At 39.7% G+C, this 23,690-nt stretch overlaps 1 protein-coding gene across 3 annotated transcripts; it reads left to right on the top strand.

The window, feature by feature from the left end:
• Positions 1-110: 110 nt before the first annotated feature.
• Positions 111-17,376, top strand: LOC102791631 (leucine-rich repeat-containing protein 24-like). Of its 3 annotated transcripts, XM_035913310.2 has the most exons (9): positions 111-670; positions 938-1,029; positions 6,243-6,430; positions 7,145-7,231; positions 8,369-8,560; positions 8,653-8,821; positions 9,022-9,284; positions 9,618-10,190; positions 15,690-17,376. In XM_035913310.2, exons 3-9 carry the CDS (start codon positions 6,260-6,262, stop codon positions 16,092-16,094), a joined length of 1,860 nt encoding a protein of 619 aa, XP_035769203.1. In that variant the 5' UTR covers positions 111-670; positions 938-1,029; positions 6,243-6,259; the 3' UTR covers positions 16,095-17,376. The 3 variants fall into 3 exon arrangements, with proteins under 3 accessions (XP_035769203.1, XP_006803644.1, XP_035769202.1); XM_006803581.3 differs by lacking the exon at positions 938-1,029; XM_035913309.2 differs by lacking the exons at positions 111-670; positions 938-1,029 and having other exon boundaries at positions 6,002-6,430.
• Positions 17,377-23,690: the final 6,314 nt, after the last annotated feature.

The raw sequence follows: 23,690 nt of genomic DNA on the forward strand, positions 1-23,690 counted from the left end.
CGCGATAAATGTCGCCTTCTTACCTTGTTCACGTGACTAATAATTGTATTTATATTAACCATTTCTGTTCCGTTCCTGACACCTGAGAATATTTTGTTGGCACTGTGACGGCGAGCGTAATGAAAATGTCCACGGTTTCCACGGAATGCAGATTTTACGCGCTACGTTAGCGTGAGGTGGCAATCTGAAGACGAACGACCACAGATTCTTACACAGATGAGTTTGATGCACAACATTTATCACGAAGACTTTGCTGTGATTAATGTGTGCAGGAGACGCTTTTGTGCTTCTTGCGGAGCACTGCTGACTCGACGATCGTCCTGAGGAGCAGCAGCGTGGGGTAAATGGATGGGAGGGTTCACTGGGAGTGACGAATGAATGAACAGCTGGATGATGGGATTCAACAAAGACATGATCTGAACAGATTTGCACTTAGTGCTACACTATCAAGCGTTCCCTGATATTTCGCTGCTGTCTCCCGTCATTTGTTGACATCATAAGCGTGTGTGCGACGGCCCGCGGTCCTCTGCAAACTGTCGATATTTTCCTCCCCTCTTCTACTTTCATTTATTTGAGGCAAATTATTAGAACCGTCTGCTAAGAAGGAATAAGAAGACGTCGTGCAGGTCGGACGTCCTTATCTGGGTCTCCCACGTCCTTCCCCAACGAGGTATTTATTCTTCCACACGCATCCATCATGGTGCTTCTTATCTTATATGCGTTTGTCTTCGCAGAGTCCATTTAATCACCCTTTGGCATGCACAGCGCTGCCATCAGATACTGGTTACTGTTATTGTGTAGCTTCTGTGTTAAGGTGGCCTTTAGCACAGCATATGACTGCCCGAGTGCATGTTTAGCTGCCCTTAAAGACAGCTTTTCTGGTTTCATTGCTGTCGGTCAATGGAAATATTTTATGTGTTTCATATCTTACATACAGAGAAACCCAGTTCATGCTGCAGCAGCCCTGTAGTTACACAGTAGAGGACGTTTACAGCCGAGCACCAGCAGCAGAGTGAAGTGGCCTTGATGGTAGATCCTTTTATGCAAGTCAAATCCTCTTGGCATGAGCTGTTTCTATGGTGACAGAGATTCACCAACTGATGTGAATATGGAAAAGATCACATTTATTGAGATGTTACTCAGAATAAAACTACATTTACAGTCATGATTTAAAATAAATTACACTCACCTTTAATTCTAAGGCTTTAGAAAAATCTGGTCCTTTGCAGGTCTCAAAATGCAGTAAACATAACCTCAGATAAACTACAAAAGCATGTCATAGTGTTAGATTTATTTAACAAAAAGTAAGACAGAATGCAAAAGCAGTTTAGGAAGTAGGCCCTCGCTGTTTTTTATTTCATAAGAATTGAGAGGGTAGGTAGCAGCCAGGTGCTGCTAATCAGATCTTTTTGATCATCAGGAATTATGACCTTCACTGTCAGAAAATAGGTTTTTCCACTTTATTGTTCTTGGGTATTCAGTTGTGATAAGACAATGCCAAGCAGGAAAGACATCGGAAATGGTCTCACAGAAACAGTTGTTGTTGTTCAATAGCCTGGGACGTGCCATTTCCAAACAATTTGAAGACTATATTTTTACAGTAGAAAAATTATTCACAACTATAAAATACTCTGGATTAAACCAGCTCCAGGAAAACATCAAACACCAGCTGTAAGCCCTGAGACAAGTGGATAATTTGTGAAAGGCACAAAAAAACAAGAGAGGGTACGATCACATTTTTATGGATCCCTTTAAGTTTCTAAAATCACTTTTCACCATAGCAAAAAAGGGAATACCTGAAGACAAGGCAAGAACTAGACGCCCATTTTGACAAAAGTATACAATGACAAGAATTAGTTTGAGCCAACACCTAATCCAGCACCCATAAGGAGACAGAGAAGAGTAATATGTTTCTTTGAGAGGAAAAGGTTGAGGCTCCCTAGATGTTTGAGGAGTATCGAGTTGTTTGGCCAGGAAGCACCTTTTCTCCATCAAGCATGATAGAGGTAGGCCTTTAAGTGCACTAAAATGAAACAATTATTAGAATCTACAAATACAACAATCAGAGTTGCTGCCATTTGTGTGAATGTGTGTGTGAATGGGTGGATGACTGAATGTGTAAAGCGCTTTGGAGTCCTTAGGGACTAAGTAAAGCGCTATACAAATACAGGCCATTTACCATTTATCTATAAACAGGGTGAATTTGGAATGCTGGGATTGCAAATCAAGAAGCAAAATCTGCTTTTCTCCATAGTGACATTCTTGGGAATACACCTGGGCGTAGGACTTAGAACAGAGGTGGGGGAACTCCAGGCTTCAAGGGCCGGTGTCCTGCAGGTTTTAGATATCATCCTGGGTCAATACACCTGAATAAAATGATTAGTTCATTACCAGATATCTGGAGAACTTCAAGACATGTTGAGCAGGTAATTTAGCCATTTGAATCAGCTGCTTGGGATCAAGGACACATCTAAAACCTGCAGGACACCGGCCCTTGAGGCCTGGAGTTCCCCACCCCTGATTTAGAAGCATGCGACAACACTTTGGGAAAGCATCTGCATCAGACTGTATAGAAAAAGTCATGGCTGAAATCCACTAACAAGAGGAAACATCAAGATGTGCTTGGGCAGTATCCCAGGTGAAACATAGGTAGTGGATGAAATGGTTAGGTGTGGGGAAAAGGGAGTACCACCTCAGAAGAGTTATGAAAGAGAGAATGTTTGGCTGTATCATCAGATCAACATACAAAACTCTCTGACGGTGTGAAATACATCATATTAACTGATACAACTGAAATGATAAGGGGGGAGTATTCTGACAAAGAAGCAACAAAGCTGCAGTTCTGGACTCCCGGATTAAAGCAAGTGGCAACTTCAAGTACCCATTGAAATTGCCATTGCTAACTTAAGATCAGACATTGTACTGTGTGGTAGTGTGTTGACCTCACACTGTGCTGCCTGCTTTATTAAGTTCGCAGTGCCCTGGGAAGATGTCATAAAGGAAGCCAATGGGTTGAAGAAACTACGGCGTAGTGAACTAGTAGTGGAAGCAAGGCAGAGAGGCTACATGGCAAATATCTCCACAATGGAGATTAGATGCAGAGAATTTCTTGCATCATCTCAGTAAGACTCTTGAAAGGCATATGTATTAAAAGATAGACGCTGCAACTACCCATGAAAAAGAAATTGTTGGCAGTACATTTTTAAATCATCCTCTGATGAGCAACCGTTGAACCATGAAGAAACTTTCCTTAACTTTATTTGCAATGTATAAAAGCAAAAGAAAAAAGAAAAGAATAATTTTTAAGAAATAGATTGTTTGTAATTCATGGATGTGTTTTTCTAGCTTTTATTTTAGAATAGAATAGAATAGAATAGAATAATCCTTTAATTGTCCCACAAGGGGAAATTTGGTTGTAACAGCAGCCAAAAAGACAAATATACTACAAACAGTACACAGGACACGGAACAGAAACATACACAATTTTTCTTACATATTTACATTAAGGACAATGGTTACTATAAACAGAGAGTACTGTACAGTTATTAACTAAAATAAAAATAATTACAGGTAAGAGGCAAACCAGGTTGTAGTGCGAATTGGTTAATTAACAAACTTATTGCAGTTACTTATTGCAGTTACATTTTTACAGTATAAATATATTCCTTATGCCAAAAAGTTGATTCATCTGGACGTAGCGTTTTCAATGGGAGAAACATTTTGTCACTCATCCAAGTGACTTCTTCAGTCTCAGCTGACTGCAGGTTTCCCCAACTTTATAAACAGTACATTTGCATAATGCCTGAAACAAGCCCACTGAATAAACAGTGAGCTGTGAGGTCAGTTTCTTCATTATTGAGTGAATGGAGCTCAGTCTCTGTCTTTCTCGCTTTCTCTCATCGATATGGAGGTAATCATTCAAATAAGATATTTATATAAATATATAAGATATTTATATTTATAAGTAATAGTCTATAGTGGATAGTAGACTATCCACTGGTCCAAAGTTTAATATGCATATTGAAGGACATATCCTGGTCAAATATGACTCAGAGATTGTTCACAGTACTGGATGCCAAGGGAATGCTTCCTAATGTTCCTGCCTAGGAGAAGTGTTTATAAATAATGTAAATACAACTGGACTCAGCACAACACCCAGAGGAAGTTCATAATTAACCTTAGCTTGTCAAGAACACTTTCCTATTTACATGAATAAACTGGAGTTTATTAGATACAAAAGATATTCAAACCCCTGCAGCACAGTACCTTTAATACCTGTCGCTTGTTCTACTCTATGTAGTAAAATATTGTGGTCAATAGTATCTAATTCTGCAGTGAAGTCTAGCAGGACAAACGAAAAGATCAGTTCATTGTCAGAGAGGTCATAGGATCATTCTGAATTTTCTCTAGTGCTGTTTCTTATTGTAATCATTTCTGAATCCTGACTGTCAGATTTTAGAAGAATCAATTCAGTTTTATTTATTTTATATAGCACCAAATCACAACAACAGTTGCCTGAAGGCACTGTATATGTAACATAAATGCCCTACAGTAATACAAAGAAAACAGAGAAAACCCCAACAATCATGATCGCCTATGAGAAAGCAGGAAAAAAGCAAAACTTTTTTAACTCTTTTAACAGGAAGAAACTTGCAGAAGAACCAGGCTCAGGGAGGGACAGCCATCTGCTGCGAGGAAGACAGGAGAAGACATGCTGTGGAAGGGAGCCACAGTTATTAGTTAATAAGAATTCATGATTAAATACAGAGTTGTGTACAACTACATATTGAGTAAAAAGGTGACTGAAGAAGAAACACTCAGTGTATCATGGGGATCTCCAGCAGTCTATTTCTTTTGCAGCATAACTAAGGTAGGACCTTGTATGTGAGGAGCAGGATTTTGAATTCAATTCTGGATTTAACAGGGAGCCAATGAAGACAAGCCAGTATAGCAGAAATATGCCCTCGCTCTCTGTCAGTACTCTTCCTGCAGCATTTTGGATCAACTGAAGGCTGAGATATTGCACAAATGGAAGAAATCATTTGTTTGATATGCACATTGAAGGATATATCCTGGTCAAAAATGACTCCAAGATTCCTCACACTGTTGCTGGAGGCCAAGGTAATGCCATCCAGAGTAAGCATCTGATTAGATACCATATTTCTAAAAATTTCAGGGCCAAGTACAAAAACCTCCCTTTTGTCTGAATTTAGAAGCATTTAGAGGTAATCCAGGTCTTTATGTCTTTAAGACATTTCTGTAATTTAATTAATTGGTGTGTGTTATCTGGCTTCATGGATAGATAAAGTTGGGTGCCATCTGTATAGCAGTGAAAATGTATGCCTTCTAATGATACTGACTAAGGGAAGTATGCATAATGTAAACAAAATTTGTCCTAGTACTGAACCCTGTGGAACTCCATAATTAACCTTAGTGTGTTAAGAGGACTCTACATCTGCATGAATAAAGTGGATTCTCCATAATGACTTAAAGGTACTCCACTCCATTTAATATCTACAGCATGCTCTAATCGCTGTTATAAAATATTATGGTCAATGGTATCAAACACTGCACTGAGGTCTAGCAGGACAAGCACAGAGATGAGTCCACTGTCAGAGGCCAGTTGCTGTACTGTGATGAGCTCTGAAACCTGACTGAAAATCTTAAAATAAACAATTCCTCTACAGATGATCAGTTAGCTGTTCTACAACTACTCTTTCAAGGATTTTTTAGATAAAAAGGTTGGTGATTGGCCTATAATTAGTTAAGACAGCTGAGTTAGCCTGTCAGCCTGGCTACAGTGCTGAAAAGAAACATCAACATGATTGTAATGCAGTGGCAGGAAGTTTCTGAGCAACATTATAAAGAACAGTGAGCCAAAATTGACAAAATGTGGTTCCACAAACCACTAAATCAAATGGGATACAAATGGGATACTACATGCTGCTTTTGCATTTTGGCTTTGTTCTTGTTCAGTTTTAATAAATAGGAATTGTTCGGAGTCTGAAATGTCACTAAAACAATATGCCAATGAGACCTTTGACAGAATCCTAGGATGTATCCATTGGATTGTATGGCTCAAGCTGATTTGAAAAATTGTTTGTTGTTACAGTATTATTTTCAGGCTAATTTGTGTAGGAGGGACCTCCTCCTCACTGACCATTTTACATATTTTTGTTCGGCCTCAAAACAAGTCAGAAGAATGCTGATCATGACCCATTCTGTGTTCTCATCTTTCTCAGTTGTGTCTCTTGACGTGATGGCTGTGTTTTTGGTGCTTCTTCTCTCCACGCTCCTCCTGTCTCTACACTCCACTCCTCTACGAGCCTCTCCTTCCTGCCCTGTGGGCTGTCGCTGCTACAGCCTCACTGTGGAGTGTGGCTCCACAGGACTAAGGGACATCCCCAAATACATCCCTTTAACCATACAGGTAGGATCGATGTCCTAAGAAGATTCAATTTAATTCAAATGCAAGAAAGTAGTCCTATATATTTGTTTAATGTGAGCATTAAAGGTCTCCAAGATTCCGCACAGTGTTACTGGAGGACAAAGTAATGCTATCCAGTGTGAGAATATGGATACACACAGTGTTTCTAAGATTGTTAGGAATAAGTACAATATCCTCCGCTTTAGCTGAATTGAGAAGCAGAAAATTAGATGTCATGCAGGCCTTTGTCTTTAAGACATTCCTGCAGTTTACCTGGTGGGTGTCACTCCGTTTCATGGATAGATAAAGCTGTGTGTCATCTGCATGTATACATTTTCATCTAGCAATGAAAATGTATACTGTGCTTTCTAATAATACTGCCTGAGGCATGTATAATGTAAATAAAATTGGTCCTAGCACTGAACCCTGTGGAACTCCGTAATCTAAGTGCAGGGAAAAGACTCCACATGTACATGAACAAACTGCAGACTGTTAAATAGATGGAGCTCTTCAAATAAACAATCTCTCTGCACATGCCCAATTAGCTACTTTACAGCTACTCTTTGAAGAAATTTTGAGATAACATAAAGGTTTGAGCCTATTAATAGAGATAGATTGATCATACTTAGGATCAGAGCATTAATCACAATGTATCAAATGTTTTAAGACAATAGTGACTAAAACTCCTCTTTTGTCCCTGCTCATCTCTCCATCCAGACCATCTTTCTCCAGGACAATGTGATTGGTCAGATCCGTCGACAGGACCTCACCATGCTGAAGCACCTGCACTATTTGTACCTGCAGGTAATAAATGCATATACACTCTTAAACACTTACACTAAGACTCTTTAGCCTTCAGTTTTAATCTGTTGACTACATCACAGTTTATACTAAGTATGGATTTGTATACATTCTAGCAATGGTATACGCTGTGCTTACTTCACTCAGTAGTATCAAATTATAGCGAAGTATTACCCTCCAAAATGTTTTAATGCAACAGAGGAAGGATTTCACTGAACAGGTTTAAGAATACAGCATGGTGGATGTCTTGTAAGGCTGCAGCAAAAGGTTGTTATTGTTAACTAAAACTAAATTAAAGTGGGTTGAAATTTTGGTTAACTGAAATAAAAATAAAAACTAGACTTTTCAAAATACATTGCCAGTCATGGCAAAAACCCATATAGGCCAAAATTGGCTCCAAAAGCAGATGTCTACCAAATACATGGCCTTCTATTTATACTCAAATTACATTACAGTTTTCATTGTTTTTAAAACCCAGCAGTGCACCTGCAACCACTTCAGAGTTTGAGGTATATTATATTAGAGGGCACTACTGTCACCATGAGCTGCTAGCCTGCAGCAGAGATAAGTAGTTGTAGACATCTAATGAACTTACCTCTTTCTGACTCCACACCGCCAGAAATGTTTAATTTTCAACTCTGTGGTCATCATCTGAGAACATGTATAGTAACACTTTCCTTACTCCAGCAAACAGACATTAAGAAAATCAGTGGCGTTACCTCTTATGAATCTATTGTACGTATTTTTTGAAACAGTGAAATTGTGAATTGAGTCACTCTCCTCCTTGTGCCGAAAACACTGTCAAATGTTAGACTGCTCCAAAATAAAAGGATCACAACAGAGAAGACAGAAAATGTGTTTCAAAGACATCATCAGAAGTATTTTGAATTTGAATTTATTTATTTATTTAAAAGGGACAGACAGGGACAAAACATGAAACTGATGTAACGCACATAAGTTTATAGCTATTGCTAATTTTCAACAATAGTCCCTTGTTGGGCTTACAATCAAAATAGGTACGTTTTACAATAAAACATAAATTTTCATAAAACCAAATGACATCATAGTAGTGGTAGTTCCAGGAGATTAACCAGAAGCAGACATTTTTCTAGTTTTCTTTTCATGTCCCTCTTCCTCTAGAACAACACCATCTCAGCCGTGGAGCCTGGCTCTTTCCGGAGCCTCGGTCAGTTATTGGAGCTAGCACTGAATGGAAACCGCATCCATTTGGTGACCGCTGACATGTTTCAGGGACTCGAACATCTACGCATTCTGTACCTGGCACGAAACGACATCACACGGCTCCTGGACTACACCTTCCGTGGCCTACCGGTACAGTCTCACTTTCCTGTTCAACACAGCAGCTTTGCTGAGCCCTGTATGAAGCTTCATAGATAATGTACATCATTCTCTTGATGTCTCAGCGTCTGCAGGAGCTCCACTTACAGCATAATAGTATAGAGACGTTAGCCGACCAGGCTTTAGTTGGTTTGACTTCTCTGGCTCTGCTGGACCTGAGCAGGAATAACCTCCACACAATTGGCCCTGCAACACTGCGGCCTCTAGTGAGCCTGCAGGTCCTGCGTATCACAGGTGAGGCTCCTTTACTGATGACATTGGAACCCATGTTGTGTTTTGGGTTTTTTTGTTGGGTTTTTTATACAGTTTCATGCATAATAACATATGTTCACTGAGTTACAGATAGCTACTCATGTAGAGCCTAGTAATATGGTAATCATCATGACTCTTTAGGGCAGAACATTAAGTGGCTTCTGTCTTGTGCTATGCTGCAGATAATCCATGGCGCTGTGACTGTGCGTTGCACTGGCTGAGGACCTGGATTGATGAAGAGGGTCAGCGTCTGCTTAGCTCTGCAGAACGTCGACTAGTTTGCACCGAGCCACCACGCCTGTCCCATCTGAGCTTGGTGGAGGTTCCTCTCAACAGCTTGGTCTGTATCCCTCCCTTGGTGCAGCTGGAGCCCAAGAGGCTTGCAGTGCATCTGGGAGAGAGCCTCAGGGTGTCGTGCCATGCCACTGGTTATCCTCGGCCACAGGTAATGATAATTAAAGTTTTAATATTCTTTTAAATTATTTTGTTTTCCCCACCATTTGCCATAAGTCCTGCCTATCAAATGAGTGAATTTGTTTGTACTGGTCTTCTTTGACTGTTCCAAATACACTGCATGTAATCAGTGTGGTCAGCTAAAGTGGTTACTTCAATTTTCCTCCTTTTTTCATTTATTTAAAACATCTTGAATGAATCATCAGTTACATACTCCAGTTCAGGTTGACAGTACTGTAACAGTAGTATCTGTTTTTCTTTTTGTACTGTAATGGTTTATCCTTTGTAAGACCACTGAAGAAAGAAATGTCAATACCTTTTGCAGGTGACCTGGAGGAAGGCTTCCCAGGGTAAAGTAGTCCTTTCTCCAAGAGGCCTGGTTCAGGAGTTGGATGCAGGTGGAGGTGGAATGGGAGGAGCAGAGGAGCCCTCGCAGGAAGGCAGAGTCAGTCTCCAGAAGACTAATGGCGAACTCTTTGACCCCGACACTGGCAGTGGCATGTTGTTTCTCAGTAATGTAACTGTGGCTCATGCAGGCTTCTATGAATGTGAAGCATGGAACGCAGGAGGTGTGGCTAGAGTCACCTTTCAACTTGCCATCAACTCATCAACATCCTCCTCATCTTCTTCCTCCATCTGGGCTTCATGGTCCCAGGTGTCTCTACCGTACTCACCTGCCTGGCCTCGACTGAGGAGCCACGGTCCTGCTTTGGGCTCAGATGTAAGCCGGGAACCCCTGTATGCTCTGGGCAGCATGGCCTTCAGTGCTCTGGGAGCTGCCACTCAGACTGCCATTGCTGTGGGCATCTCACTGCTGACTTTGACTGCTCTGCTGCTAGTCGCCATGATCTACAGTCGACATCACCAACGGGACAAAGAGGCTGATGGGGCTGAAAAGGTGCATATATGTTCAATACTACAAATGTGATTGGCATATTTAAAAGTAGAATAAAGGCATTTATCCTCATAGTAGATAGGAATTTATGAATTAATTTTCAATTATTTGTCTGTGTCAGTTTAACACAACAAAATCAGAGGAAGCACAACAAGATGACAGAAGTAAAACTGCATTGACACACACAAATGTTTTGACAGGTGAGCATTTGACATGGACCATCTGTTTGTCGAAAGAGTTTTGTTACAACTGAAGTAAAGTGCAATGTCGAAAATACAGACAAATGTATTGTCCATGTAAACAGTGTTCGTGTTAACAAATATTTGGCACAAACGGTACCTTATGACCACATGTGTCAAGATATGTTTTATGAGCTTATGTTACAATCAGTGTATCTGGTTCAAAATAACTGTTCTTGTTATAACTTTAAAATTTGTTATGTGTGATCAAACAAATCTTCAGCAGTCATATAACAATAGAGATACACACAACCTGATGATGTAGATGTGCTTTTATGTATTTAGGTTTGTTCAACAGTCTACATGTGTTCTGTGGACTGTGGAGGAAACTTTTCCACATCCCTCGGAGTATCCTCTGGGGTATGCTTTGGGACCACGGTGTGTCTGTCCTATTGCTATTGCTATTACAGTAGCTTGGTTTACATTGCAAGTCCGACTTGTTCATGGTGCATGCTGGACTCCATCAGGGCTGCCCTTTGTCACCAGTTACAATCCTACTTTTAAATATCCCACAAGTAACCGAGGAGTCTAAGAGTAAAGTGTAGGGCTTGACCTTATGTGTTCAAGACCTTGTATGGAAAAGGATTTTAACTTTGATTCTGGATTTCACATGGAGACAATGAAGAAAAGCCAATATGAGCGAAATATACTCTCAGTACCCTCAGTGCAGCCTTTAACTGAAGGCTTTTTGGGGAGTTTTTAGGACATCCTGTTAATAACGAATTACAATAATCCAGTCTAGAAATAATAAATGCATCAACAAGTTCAGCATCACTCAACAAAGGATGTTTCTAATTTTAAAGACATTGCACAAATGGAAGAAATCAGTCCTACATATTTGTGTAATATCCTGGTCAAAAATGACTCAAAGATTCCTCACACAGTTACTGGAGGCCAGTGTAATCCCATTTAGATTAAAAGATGGGAAGTAATGAAGTACAAATACTTTGTTACTCTACTTAGAATTTTCCAGTATCACTCTATAAAGACTGGCTCACAGCTGAGCCAGGGACCACACCTCCTCCACACAATACTTTACTTGAGTAAAGTACAACTACTCTGTATTCTGATAACTTTTTTACTTTTACTCCCCTCAGATTTAAACAAATATCTGTACTTTCTACTCCTTACATTTTCAAAACAAACTCATTATTTTAGGTTTAACTGTATCATCTATAGCGTTTATAATCCGAGTTAAAATGGGCCGGAAGGGGTGCAGGTTTCCGTAAGTTGTGGTTGTGGTACTTTAGAATCTAGCTACCTCTACACAAGAGGAGGAAGTATGAAAAGAGGGATATTTTTAAGTAACAGGTAATTTGAAGTTCAATGTTTCTATCAGCTCAACAAACATCAGCAAGCACACAAACTGTGTGCAGTTTGTTGCACTGTGTCTGCTAGCTAAAGGAGAGAAAAGAGTGCCAGATAACTTCACTCGATGTTGGACGACAGACAGGAAAGGAGAAGAAGAAGAAAGGTTAGATTTAGAGAAAAGTTGAAGTACTGAAGAAACTTCCTTACTCAAATAAAAATGAAAAAGTACAGGCTTTAAAATGTACTTCAAGTACGAAAGTAAAAGTAGCTTTTAAGTAGAAGTATAGATATTTGCAGTAGAGAATGCCTGTGCTTCTGCCACCTCTGTCCAGGGTAAGCATATGTTAGACACCATATTTCTAAGTTTTTACAATACAATTTTACAAGTTCAATAACCCCAGTTTCATCTGAATTTAGAAGCAGGAAATTGGAGGTCATCCAGGTATTTATGTCTTGAAGACAGTCCTGCAGTTTAGCTAATTGATGCATCTGGCTTCATGGATAAAGTTGGGTGTCATCTGCATAGAATACGAAATACAAATACAAAACGAATGACAAAAATTGGAAGGAATAAATAACACATTAATGTTTCAACTCACTGTAGAGTGTCTTCTCTTGTACTCATGTTTATTAAAATTATTACCAACATATGCCTGGGGGTCCACTGGGGGTCCTACAAATTTTGGCCAGCCATTGGTGGTGCCCCTGAAATAATTAGCTAAACAGTAAATGATTGCTTTTTAAGTAATGGCTTAATCACTGCCAGTTTAAAAGCTTCTGATACATGGCTCGGTACATAGCCCAGTAATAGGGATTGATAGATCATATTTTAAATTGAAGCATTAATAGACTTCTCAAAGGACTTCTTTAAACACTCTTGTAAGATGTAGGGGCCTAATGGACATGTTTATGATTTGGAGGAAGTAATTATTGGAGTTAACTCAGAAAAATCAAATCAGAGGCTAATAGATAGAGAGGCTAAATTATCAATAGAATTGGAAGAAGCTGTACATAATGATACATCAGTCAGATGGTTATGAATAATTTTTCTCTAAATAGTCAAATTCTATTTTCAAGAAATGTGAAGTAACGACTGGTGAAATGCTTGGCTCGACAGAGTTCTGACTCTTTGTCAGCCTGGCTACAAGGATGAATAGTAAGACTTTCTAGCTTTATGGAGAGCTTTATTTTAAATAGAGCAACAATCTTTTTTCCAGGCTAAATGAAGATCTTCTAAATTAGTGAGATGCCATTTCCAGTGTTGATCAATTATTAAATCATTTACTAACAGGGACTAAAGTTTAAGAATCCACAGTTTTACTCTTTGGTGCTATATTGTTCTTTCTTTGTGATTTTTTTTATTATTATTTTTTAAATGTTTTTAAATCATTTTTGCTAAAAAAAAAAATAAAATAATTCTGGTTTGTTTTTGGTGGTCTGGGAGCAACTGGAGTCTCTAAGGGGATGGAGTTTTATGGGATGACAGAAGGAGACAGGCTGCAGAGAGATGTAGATAGCAAGTCTGCTTCATGGTCCCAACTCCAATTTAGGAATCCTGGCCTACAGAGCTAAAAACAGGCTACATTTATTACAAGAACCATTATTAATAAAGGAGGCCAAGGAGTAACTAAACATCTTGCACATGGAGCAAGAAGGTGCAAGATGGACGGGTGAAGATGCCATGCTTATAGCAAGTTAGCTATGAGCTAAGCTAAGCTAGCAAATCCCTACAGGCACAATGACTAAAACTCTGAATATAATTAGCAGGTGATTTAACAGAGTTTGCTTTTGGATAAAGCAGATGATATTATCTGCACTACAAAAATACACTTATACACTATGAAAAAATATGTTTTCCAAGAGTTTAAATTAAATGGGCTAGCTACACAAAACACAAGAAGTGATAGTGTACCACAGAAAGAGCAAACACCAGGTGAGAGTGCCACCAACCAAGTTTAAGTATCTTGGGATCTTGTTAGTGAATGAGGAAAGAAGAAAGTGAGAGATTAACAGATGGGTTGGGGCTACAGTTGCAGTGATGCAGATGCTGGACTGGTCCATTGTGGTAAAGACAGCTGAGCATTAAAGAAAAGCTCTTGATTTATGTCCCTACTCTCTCCTGCTATCATGAGTTCTGGGTATTGACCGAAAGAATGAGATCATGGAGGCTAGTGGCAGAAATGAGCTTTCCCCACTGGGTGGCTATCTCACTTAGAGATTTAGTGAGGAGTTCAGTTATCTGAGACTGGCTCAGTTTACAGCTACTACTCACATTGAAAGGAGCCAGATGAGGTGATTCGGACATGCCTCCTGGGCACCTCCTGCATGAGGTGTTTTAGGCATGTCCTACCAGAAGGCAGCCCTGGAGCAAACCCAGGACATGCTAGGGAGATTAGATCTCTTGGGTGGCCTGGGATTGTCTCAGTGTTCTCCCAGATAAGCATGAGAGGTTGGCTGGAGAGAGGGAGGTCTGGGCATCCTTGTTTAAGCTACTCCCCCAACGACCTGGCCCAGGACTAGTGGAAGAAAATAGATGGATGGAGGAGTAAGACTTGTAATTTTTTAAAGAGGTCTTGAGTAATAGTTCTCCAATCCATCTGAAAGTAGCTTAAAGTTTTTCTTCGGCCATTGGCAGATTATTTTCAGTCTAGTTGTTGTATGTGATCATTTTCAGATAATGTTATTAGTCAAAACTACTTACCACTGACCTGTGAATCACTCAAACATACAGGGAACCTAACATGTATATTTAGACCCCTTACCAGCAGTCTGTGGCAAAAACACACATGTATTTTTTGTCACTCTTTAGTTGAATCTACCAAGTAATGCCACACATAACTCAATTTGACAGGTATAAATTAGTATTTTTGTGCTAGCAACTTCTAAATAGCTATTAGCCTAAATCTTGCATATCCCAGCGTGGTTTGCAGTCTATCCTTAAAAAGACTGAAGAAACTATCTGTAAGATGAAGATGAACAATATCTAAAAGTTTATGTCTTCAAGAAAAAGGGGATCCAGCAAAGACCTGACACAGGACCTAAGTAATGTATCTAGAGCCTCTGTTGTAAAGCCTTATCAGAAACAATCTTAGTGGTTGTCAAGAAGCCATTTTTAAGGAAGGAAAGACTGAGGTGTGTTACACATGACCTGAACTAAGAATCATTGGCAACAAATCTGATGGAGTGATGAATCCAAATTGTTGGTTCAAATTGATATCAATATATATATCGAGGAGGTCAGGAGTTTGAAGTGTACAGCCATTTGTAAAACACAGTGGAGGCTCTGTCAAGGTTTGGGTCTGCATTTCAGCCACTAATGTTGGATATTTTGTCAAAATTGATGAAATCTTGAGCACAGAGAAGTATTTTTTATATTTTGATTGACCAAGCAATATCATCATAAAGAGTCTGATTGGCAACAACTTTATTTTTCTGCCAGATAATAATCAGAAACACAGTGCCAGGATACCTGGATAGAAAAATACAATGCAACTCTATCAGTCACTGATAGTCTGATGAAGAGCTTTGTGTTGAGTTTTCTTGCAAAATATATAAAAAGAGGGGTGACTCAAGACTTTTGCAGGGCACTGGGAATTCAGTAAAAATCCAATAAAAGGAAAGAAAATGAAATCAATTAAATGGGGGCAGCACTGCAGTATTTATCACTGAGGGTCTTGGATTTGCACCACCTTCTTTTGCCAGTGTGGGCTCTCTATGTGAAGACTCCTTCCACAGTCCAAATGCTTGTCTCTAAATTACCTGTTGGTCTGAATGATGGTCTGTCTCTCTGTGGTCACCTGAGCACGGGATAGGCTGCAGTCCCTACATGTAACGCCTGTTTGAATTCAATTTAATTCAATTCAATTAAAGTCACCTCTAGGCGGTGTATATTGTAAGGTGGGTTTTTGTCTTTTACATTGTTATATTAATGAAGGTGAATTTGAATTCACAGGAGGAGAGCATCTTGTATGTGAATGACTACTCTGATGGCCCCACTACCTTCGCCCAACTGGAGGAGTATCGTGATGAGCGTGGCCATGAAATGTATGTCCTCAACAGGGCCAAGCCTGTGCTTCCTCCTGCTCCGCCAACAGCTGTGTCCACCACTAACCTGGGCTGTTCAGCACCATCCGATACCTCCAGCCACACCCTCTCCTCGGGCCCTGGCCAGACCATGAGCCCCACTCTGGCCCCTGACAAGCAGCAGCAGCAGGATGGTGACATACGGACCATGAGGAGAATGGCAGGGGAAGGAGGGGAGGCAGAGCCCGTGATCACATTAGAGGCAGAAGGAATGTTTCTCAACCACACAGGCCTCTTCATAGACTCTCCCATTGCTTATGAGATTCACTGCTAAAGAAAGAAAGCAATCCTGGAAGACAGAGCAAAATATGTGGTTTACAGATCAGCCTTTCTTGTTTATGGACTAACAGGAGGCCATTATTGGGATGTACCAAAAAAGGCACAGAAGTACTTTTCTGTGTGAAAGGATTTTCCTTCTGCAAAACTACACTGACAAATGTTAAAGGAGTCAATTCCAGTACAAAGCAGAGCTCAAAATCTGTCTGACCTCTAAAACACAGACATACTGTGATGTTGTTTGCCAAAAAAGCGAGTAGGTGAGTGACTCGGTGGTCAGTCAGAGGCTCCTATACTCCAAGACATTAACTACAGCTTCACTGTCCTGCACACGATTAACTTTCACACATTTTAGCATTGCTGGTGTGCTAACATCTGCCCTGTCAAGACCTCAGAGCTCACTGGGAGGCTGAGTACATGAAAGAGAGAAATCATGGCCCTTCCGGTTCATGAATATGTGGGAAATCTGTGTTATATAGCCTAACTGCTGTCAGTGTCTGGAAGTTTTAATTTAATCCCAGGGTAGAAATACAGTGCATTTTGTAATTATATAACTGTGTAGAAAAATGTCAGTCTGAGTTTTATTCTCATTCTCTCTCATCATCATTTTACTCATCTGTGTTGCTTAGTGTCCAACAGACACAAAAAATGAATCTCTCCTCTCTGTAGTATGAACTGAGCTCAGTGTACCCCAACTCTTTTGGATTTATCCGTCTTTATTGATACTAGCATGTGCGGTTGGGAATGAATCTGAGTTCCTGCTGAGTTTTCCAGTCCACACGGAGGCAGAGTTCTTAGCTGAGCAAAAAACATCAGCTATACGATACGTGTTTGACTGCTTCTGAATGAACGAGCTGCTGTGATTGAGAAATAAAGTTTTCAAAGCAGAAAGAGACAAGGCTCGAAAAAACAAGAAATGAGGCTACCTGACTGAATGTTTTTGCTTTTAAATGATCACGTGTGAATTATTGTTGCCTTTATAAACTGAGAGAGTCTTTTGTCTCTTTTCTCCTGTTCCTTTGATCTGTTTTTATTCTAAACATGTAGTCTAGTTCTTTACAATGATTAGAACACAGCTACATATTATTTTTGTGGTGTACTTTGAAACTGACCACATACTCGGGGTATGCTTTCGTTATCTGAATTGACTCACAGTTATGGTTAAATTACATACACTCACCGTGACATGGATTTCATGGTAATTTGGTTCTTTGAATTCTTTGAGCGGCTCGTTGCGCGTGGTGGAACGATTGTACAACAATATTAAATGACTTTTAAAAACCGAAATCATTTACATTTTGTAGTAAGCGTTGTTGGAAGTTCTAATGTGTCTTTTACTTAACAAAGCCAAAGCCTATTTTCGTTAGTGATCATGACGAACAACAACAACTAGTTTCTTTTTGCCATCATAAATTTTTTTTTTTTTTAAAAGAACCAGTATTTAAAACAATGGGAAAGTCTGAGGAATTCAGTGAAGATTTGAGGAGAATTTATATTTACACAAGTTAGATCCATTTTTAAACAACTACACATCCCAAGGTCATCATTTCAAACATTTGTACATAAGTAGAAGTTATTCAGATGTGTCACCACTTTGCGAGGAAGAAAGCCCAAACTGTTACCTTCAGATCACAGGAAATTCCACAAAGTCCACAAATAATCAACAGATTGGTGTCCTGTCCTGAATCACATATTGATGCTTATTAGAAGAATGGGAACATTTTTTGCAGTTTACAGGGAACAGTCCAGTCAAGGAATAAAGTTGCATCTAAGAATAATCAAGGATGGACAGATTTAAACACTACTGAAACATTTTAGACCCTCCTACCTGCACACTGAGAACCAAGGGATCGTTCAGGAAGAGTGATATGTTTGTAGAAAAACCTACCATGGTAATATATCCCAGTAAGAACAGACAGACCTTTGCAATGTAGAAAACCCAGCTGCATAATGTAAATCACCTGGTTACTATAGCAATCCGCACAGTCTTGGTTTATGATACATGGCCCTTGTGTAAGTCCACAGAAATGTGGACAGTTATAAAAAGTGCGATTCAATTCCAATTTAATTTTATTCAATAAAATTGTATTTATTTAGCACCATATCACAACAACCACAAGGTGCTTTATATTGTAAGGTAAAGATCCCACAATAACACAAAGAAAACTCAAAAAATCAAATTACTGATTTCTTAATGGTAGTGTCACGGCTGGGGCGGCAGTCGTGTGGAGGTGAGGAAGGAGGATCCAAAAGCAGACAGTGGCGGAGGTGCAAGTGGGTTTTATTTACAATGCACAATAACCAAGGTGTGGGCAGAACTGAACATAAACCTAAACTCGAAAAGCTAATACAAAAGGAGGACATGGAGCGAGGAGCAGAGAGACGCGGAGAAACACGGAAAAACATTAAATACACGGCAGATACACAGAGAAACACAGACAACGCCACGAGAAGCACAGGCAGACACAAACTATAAATACACACACCAGGTAATCAGGAAATGGCACACAGGAGGGGACACAGCTGGAACTAATGGGCATAACGAGACACAGACCTACAAAGTAAAACAGGAAACACGCAGACTGTTTTACAACATAAAACTCGGGGACCCGTACAGACCACAGAGGGAGACACAGGTAAGGAAAATAAACACGACAACCAAACCCAAAGAACTAATACAAAATCAGAATAAACTAGAAAATAATAATCATAAACTCAAAGCGCTGGGTCACCGACCCAGGACCATGACAGGTAGAGACTAATGAGGTTCAGATGTGTGTAAAATTCTGTATAAAACCAGTAAGATTTGAGGAACCAGTGGTTTACAATGGCAGAATATCAGAAAAATAAAATACACCAAGAAGAAACATGACCAGTCTGCTGATGCTGTCTACTTATCACCTTCCTAACTACTTGTGTTACACTGCCTCACAGACTACAGCTCAGTGTTCAACGCTATAATACCAAATAGTAAATGGACTGGTTCATATATAGCGCTTTTCTACTCTATCTGAGCACTCAAAGCGTTTTACACAACTAATTCATCACCCATAAAGATAAGACAGCGTACAGAGCGGAGGCAGACGTTGTCCCGCTGGTGCTCAGAAAAAACCTGAAGCCAAACATCCTTAAAACAAAAGAACTCCTATGGGCACAGACAGGTCCCCTCCCCTCACTTCAGGTTTCTGGGTGCTCACATCTTCGCTGAGCTCACTTTTTTCATCTGTAACTCCCGTAACACCTGAACCGTTTACTGAACTGAAAGAATTCCAAAGGTTCAAGAAAGCAGCGACTCCGCGCTTTTCAGGCGTATTAGGGTGATTACAGTAACCCCAGGCACAGTGCTGCAGGAGCCCTGCAAAGATTGGCTGAAACAAGAGAGACTGAGAGTGATGCAGGTCTAAAGAAAGCAGACATTTTATCATGCATTTAGGTTCATTTTGCAGTGTTGTTTTTTTATTATTATTTTTGGTGTTTGCTGTGTTGTTTTCTGTTACTTGCCGAGATTTGGATGTGGCACCCTACCTAGATTTATCGCAATGACCCTAATATCACTGAAAAAGCACAGAGTTGGTTTTAGGAACCATTTTTCAATTTCGCCAGTGGTTCAAGTGCTCAAGCAGAGTACAAACATGCCATGTAAGTACCAGTCCAGTTACCCCAAGCCCACTGTATCATATTACCATGTATCACGGTAATACAGCATCCGATTCTTTAACCTGCAAGGACCCCTGGTTACTTTTTTATGTTTTTAAAATGGCCCTTTTGGAAAACTGTGTGCTCATCAAAATATTTATTTTTGGTGTGTTTTGCCTGGCTGAGCACTGAGCAAGTCTGTTTAGCAAGTGCTTAACATTTAGTGCATTTGGTCACTGGCATTAATCTTACACAAGACAAAATTCCCATTTAGCAGCATCTTTTAGCTCTTTTAACATCTTGCGCGGGGGGGGGGTTAATAAATAAGTTATATAACTGCCGTTATAAAAATGTACAATGAAATTTTGTTCAGTGACAACCAGCTGCACTGGATAACAAGTATCTTTTTGAAAAGACACAAAATTGTGTCAAAAAGGTTGTTTCAAAGTGCTTTATGCTGTAACTACGTTGCAATGCAGAGTCAGCCCAAGGCATTACAAATACGAAGTGCCTGCTTAGGGTCCCTGAGGACAGAGGGTTTATTTTTGCACGTGTGAGTGATAATTCATATGTTAAAGGTATCAGTGTACAAAGAGTATTATACAAACAGAGGAATGTTTGTGTAGCGATTTGTCCTGCCCCTCTGCTCTGAGCCCTGCTGGTAATGTCCAACGAGCAGGCTGAAGAACAAAACAATGTTAGAAGAATATATCCTCTAGGCACAAAGTACGGAAGAGGATTGGGGCTACTGGGGAAAGAAAAGTGGACACATCTTATTTTTCTTTTGCAGAATTCTGACATTAATCTCAGAATTCTGACATTAAAGTCAGAAAAAAAACCCGTAAAAATTCTGAGATTAAAGTTGGAATTCTGAGAAAAAAGTCTGAATTCTGACTTTTTTCTCAGAATTCTGGAAAAGAAGAAAAAAATGGCCACTATTTTTCCGGTGGCCCTAATCCTCTTCCGTAGCAAAGAAAAAGAAGGGAGGGGGAAAAATAAAAACAAAAGCACAAACAAACACCAAGATAACGGTAAGTTTCCTCAAGTTAGGGAAATCTCTGTATGAATCATTTTGAGCCTGTAATTGGGTGTGAAGCAGGTCAGTAGGGATGAACGCTCGATACTGACTTTTCAATTCCGTGCTGAGTTTCTGAAGCACAGATATTTCAAAACACTGCTTTGAAGTGGGTTTCAAAACCCAGGTCACGTGATCATGACTAAATCCGAGATTTAGACAGGTGTCTTACCTGCTAGGCAGTGCTGGGTGGCAGGATTCCTATTTTTAAGAACCAGGGTTGTTTGTGTTTACTGAATTAATGTTTTTGATAGTATGACTGCTATTTATTACACGCACACATATAAAAGAAAACAATACCTTATCTCTCATTATAATTACTGTGGACTGTGAAGACCAATACAGACTATTGACTATAGACTATTACTTGAACACTGGAATCCACAGTTTAATGAAATAAATATTATTTAATTATACAAATAGTAAACAAAAAACAGCAAACATTTAATAACCAATCACAAAAGTCATGAGAAAAAAGTCGTATTACTATTTTAAGAAAAAAAGTCAAAATGTCAAAAACAACTGTTGTTTCAAGACAAACTGCCACAACTTACATCCTCTTTACTGCACAAGGGTGTAAGCATCTATATCCTTTGCAGTCCACTGCCAGCCACTTCATTATTTTACAAATCCACTCTTCCAAGTTTGTCTGTTTATCCGTCTCAACAGATCTTTTCAGTGTGCTTACACTCATCCTCAGCCTGTGTTTATGTGCTAAAAGAAAAGTCATTTCCTTCCTTGTTACTGAAACCGCTTTTAAAGTACAATTTCACTAACTCAGAGGGCATGGCAACCATGGCAATTTGCCTTGAAACAACAACTCTAATCGCCACAATTTCTCAAAATAGATTTTTAACTTTAATCTTGAAATTTCAGAATAATATATACACATATATATATTCTGCCTGCACTGGATCGTTGTACCACTCGCGTCAGTGTAGCCCCGGCCAGGGCTGGACTGGGACAAAAAATCGGCCCGGGCATTTTGACTAGAGACTGGCCCACCAGGTATTATAGGAAAAACCATAAAGCCTTTGAATGAAAACAAATGCTGTTGTGACAGTAATGCACACTGTCTTGTTGGTATATATGTATCAATTTAATAAACTTAAATCTACACCATCCTCCCTATTCTGGTATTCTAAACAGTACCCGAAAGTAGACTGCTTGGTCGAGTTAACCTCCTGAACTATCTACAACACATGGTGAAAACCTGAAATTAAGACAGAGAAGACTAGAGGTGAGACATGATCATTACTGATTACTGATGACAGATTTAGATATATTTTCATAAACCATTCATTTGCTACATCAATAAACAGCATGGCAGGGCAAAATATTTTTTCTAACATGGCAACTTTTAAAAAGTGAAAGGAGATAGAAAGACAGGTGAGAAAGAATAAAACTTAATGGACTTTTTGATGGCATTTTACACACAGTACTGGTACAGAATCTAGAAAATGTGGGAAAATACTGGCATCATATACAGTACTTAGCTACTTCTGAAGAAATTATGATGGGACCCTAAAAAAATTACTATGTACAATAATGGATTTCTATACATTTTACATCAGATGAAAACGTTTGTTGTAAGATTCAGATAAATATTTATTCAAAGTTTTTAAATGACATAACAAAGAAAAGTATTTCTTTGTGCCCCCCCCCCCCCCCCTTTCCCTGTTAATGCCCTACCTGGGCCCCTGGCAAAACTTTGCTAGACCCGCCCCTGCACAGTTACCAGCTGTCAGCTGCATAGAAAAGGATCGTGGTGTTATTTGTCTCTCAGAAACGGTTCATAACTTCCCTTCAACTCATTCATGTCACCTAAAAGGTAAACCTGTTTCTCCATCACCTGTTCAGCTCTGATGATTCAGTAAGGACATCTCCTGGTTTCATCTTCATGTTTCCCTCTCACCACATATCCAAACCAACATCATGACCAGCAGCTTTACAGCTGTGGCTCCAGCAAACATCAGCTGATACTAGAAATTAATATTAAATAAATTCTAACAACAGCTGATCAAGCTTGAACGTGCTGCTGTTGTTTAGTACGACATCCGCTGGTTTCCTCTTTCTGGCGCAAAGTGGGCGATAAACAAACAAGAGAGACGATCACCTGATCATTGATCAGTTTCATGATTGAAGTAGAAACAGGAGAGGGAGGGGGGAGAATGAAAGAAGAAGAGGCAGCTGTGCAGCAAAGACACAGAATACCAGAGGATTAAGTTTTTTACGGGACGGTTGGAAACTCCAATAACTAACCTTATAAATAAAATAAGATAAAACAAGTTCAACATCAATAATGTCATAGCACCCACCCAGCAGTATATAAACTCCGTCATGCTAGCTAGTACACAGTACGAGTTATTGTAACTGACTGTAAAAAGTCAGCATAACGAAAATAAACTCCACCTAATCTTGGTTTATATCTGACCCAGGCAGACTGCAGGTCATAACTTCTTACCTGAAGTTCAGTTCACCACCTCGGGTCTCTGCTCCTCCTGCCTTTCCGTCATCCACCTGCCAGCGTGTTGCATCTGCTGGCCTCCACCACTTGCTAATGTTACTGAATCTGTGGAAGCCCCGCAATAGCCACCACCAAACAACTGAGTTATTTTTACACATCTCCCAGCATCTGGCCAATCCGCCACCTTTCAGTGTTTATACCGTTACGGAAAAAAACGGAAAAAAAAACCCATCGGCCCATAAAAATGAAAAATCACCATCGGGCATACTGGGCCAGTCCAGCTATGGCCCCGGCTCTAACGAACTGTTTCACCCGTCTGTTTGCCTTCAGTCTAATCTGTGTTCTCTTTGTGAATAGACCTCCTGTTAAAGTAGCTGACTCACCACACACACTATTAGACACTTGGAGACAATGGA

Source organism: Neolamprologus brichardi, chromosome 17 (genome assembly GCF_056152115.1).
Source record: "Neolamprologus brichardi isolate AB-2024 chromosome 17, ASM5615211v1, whole genome shotgun sequence".
Lineage (NCBI taxonomy): Eukaryota > Metazoa > Chordata > Actinopteri > Cichliformes > Cichlidae > Neolamprologus > Neolamprologus brichardi.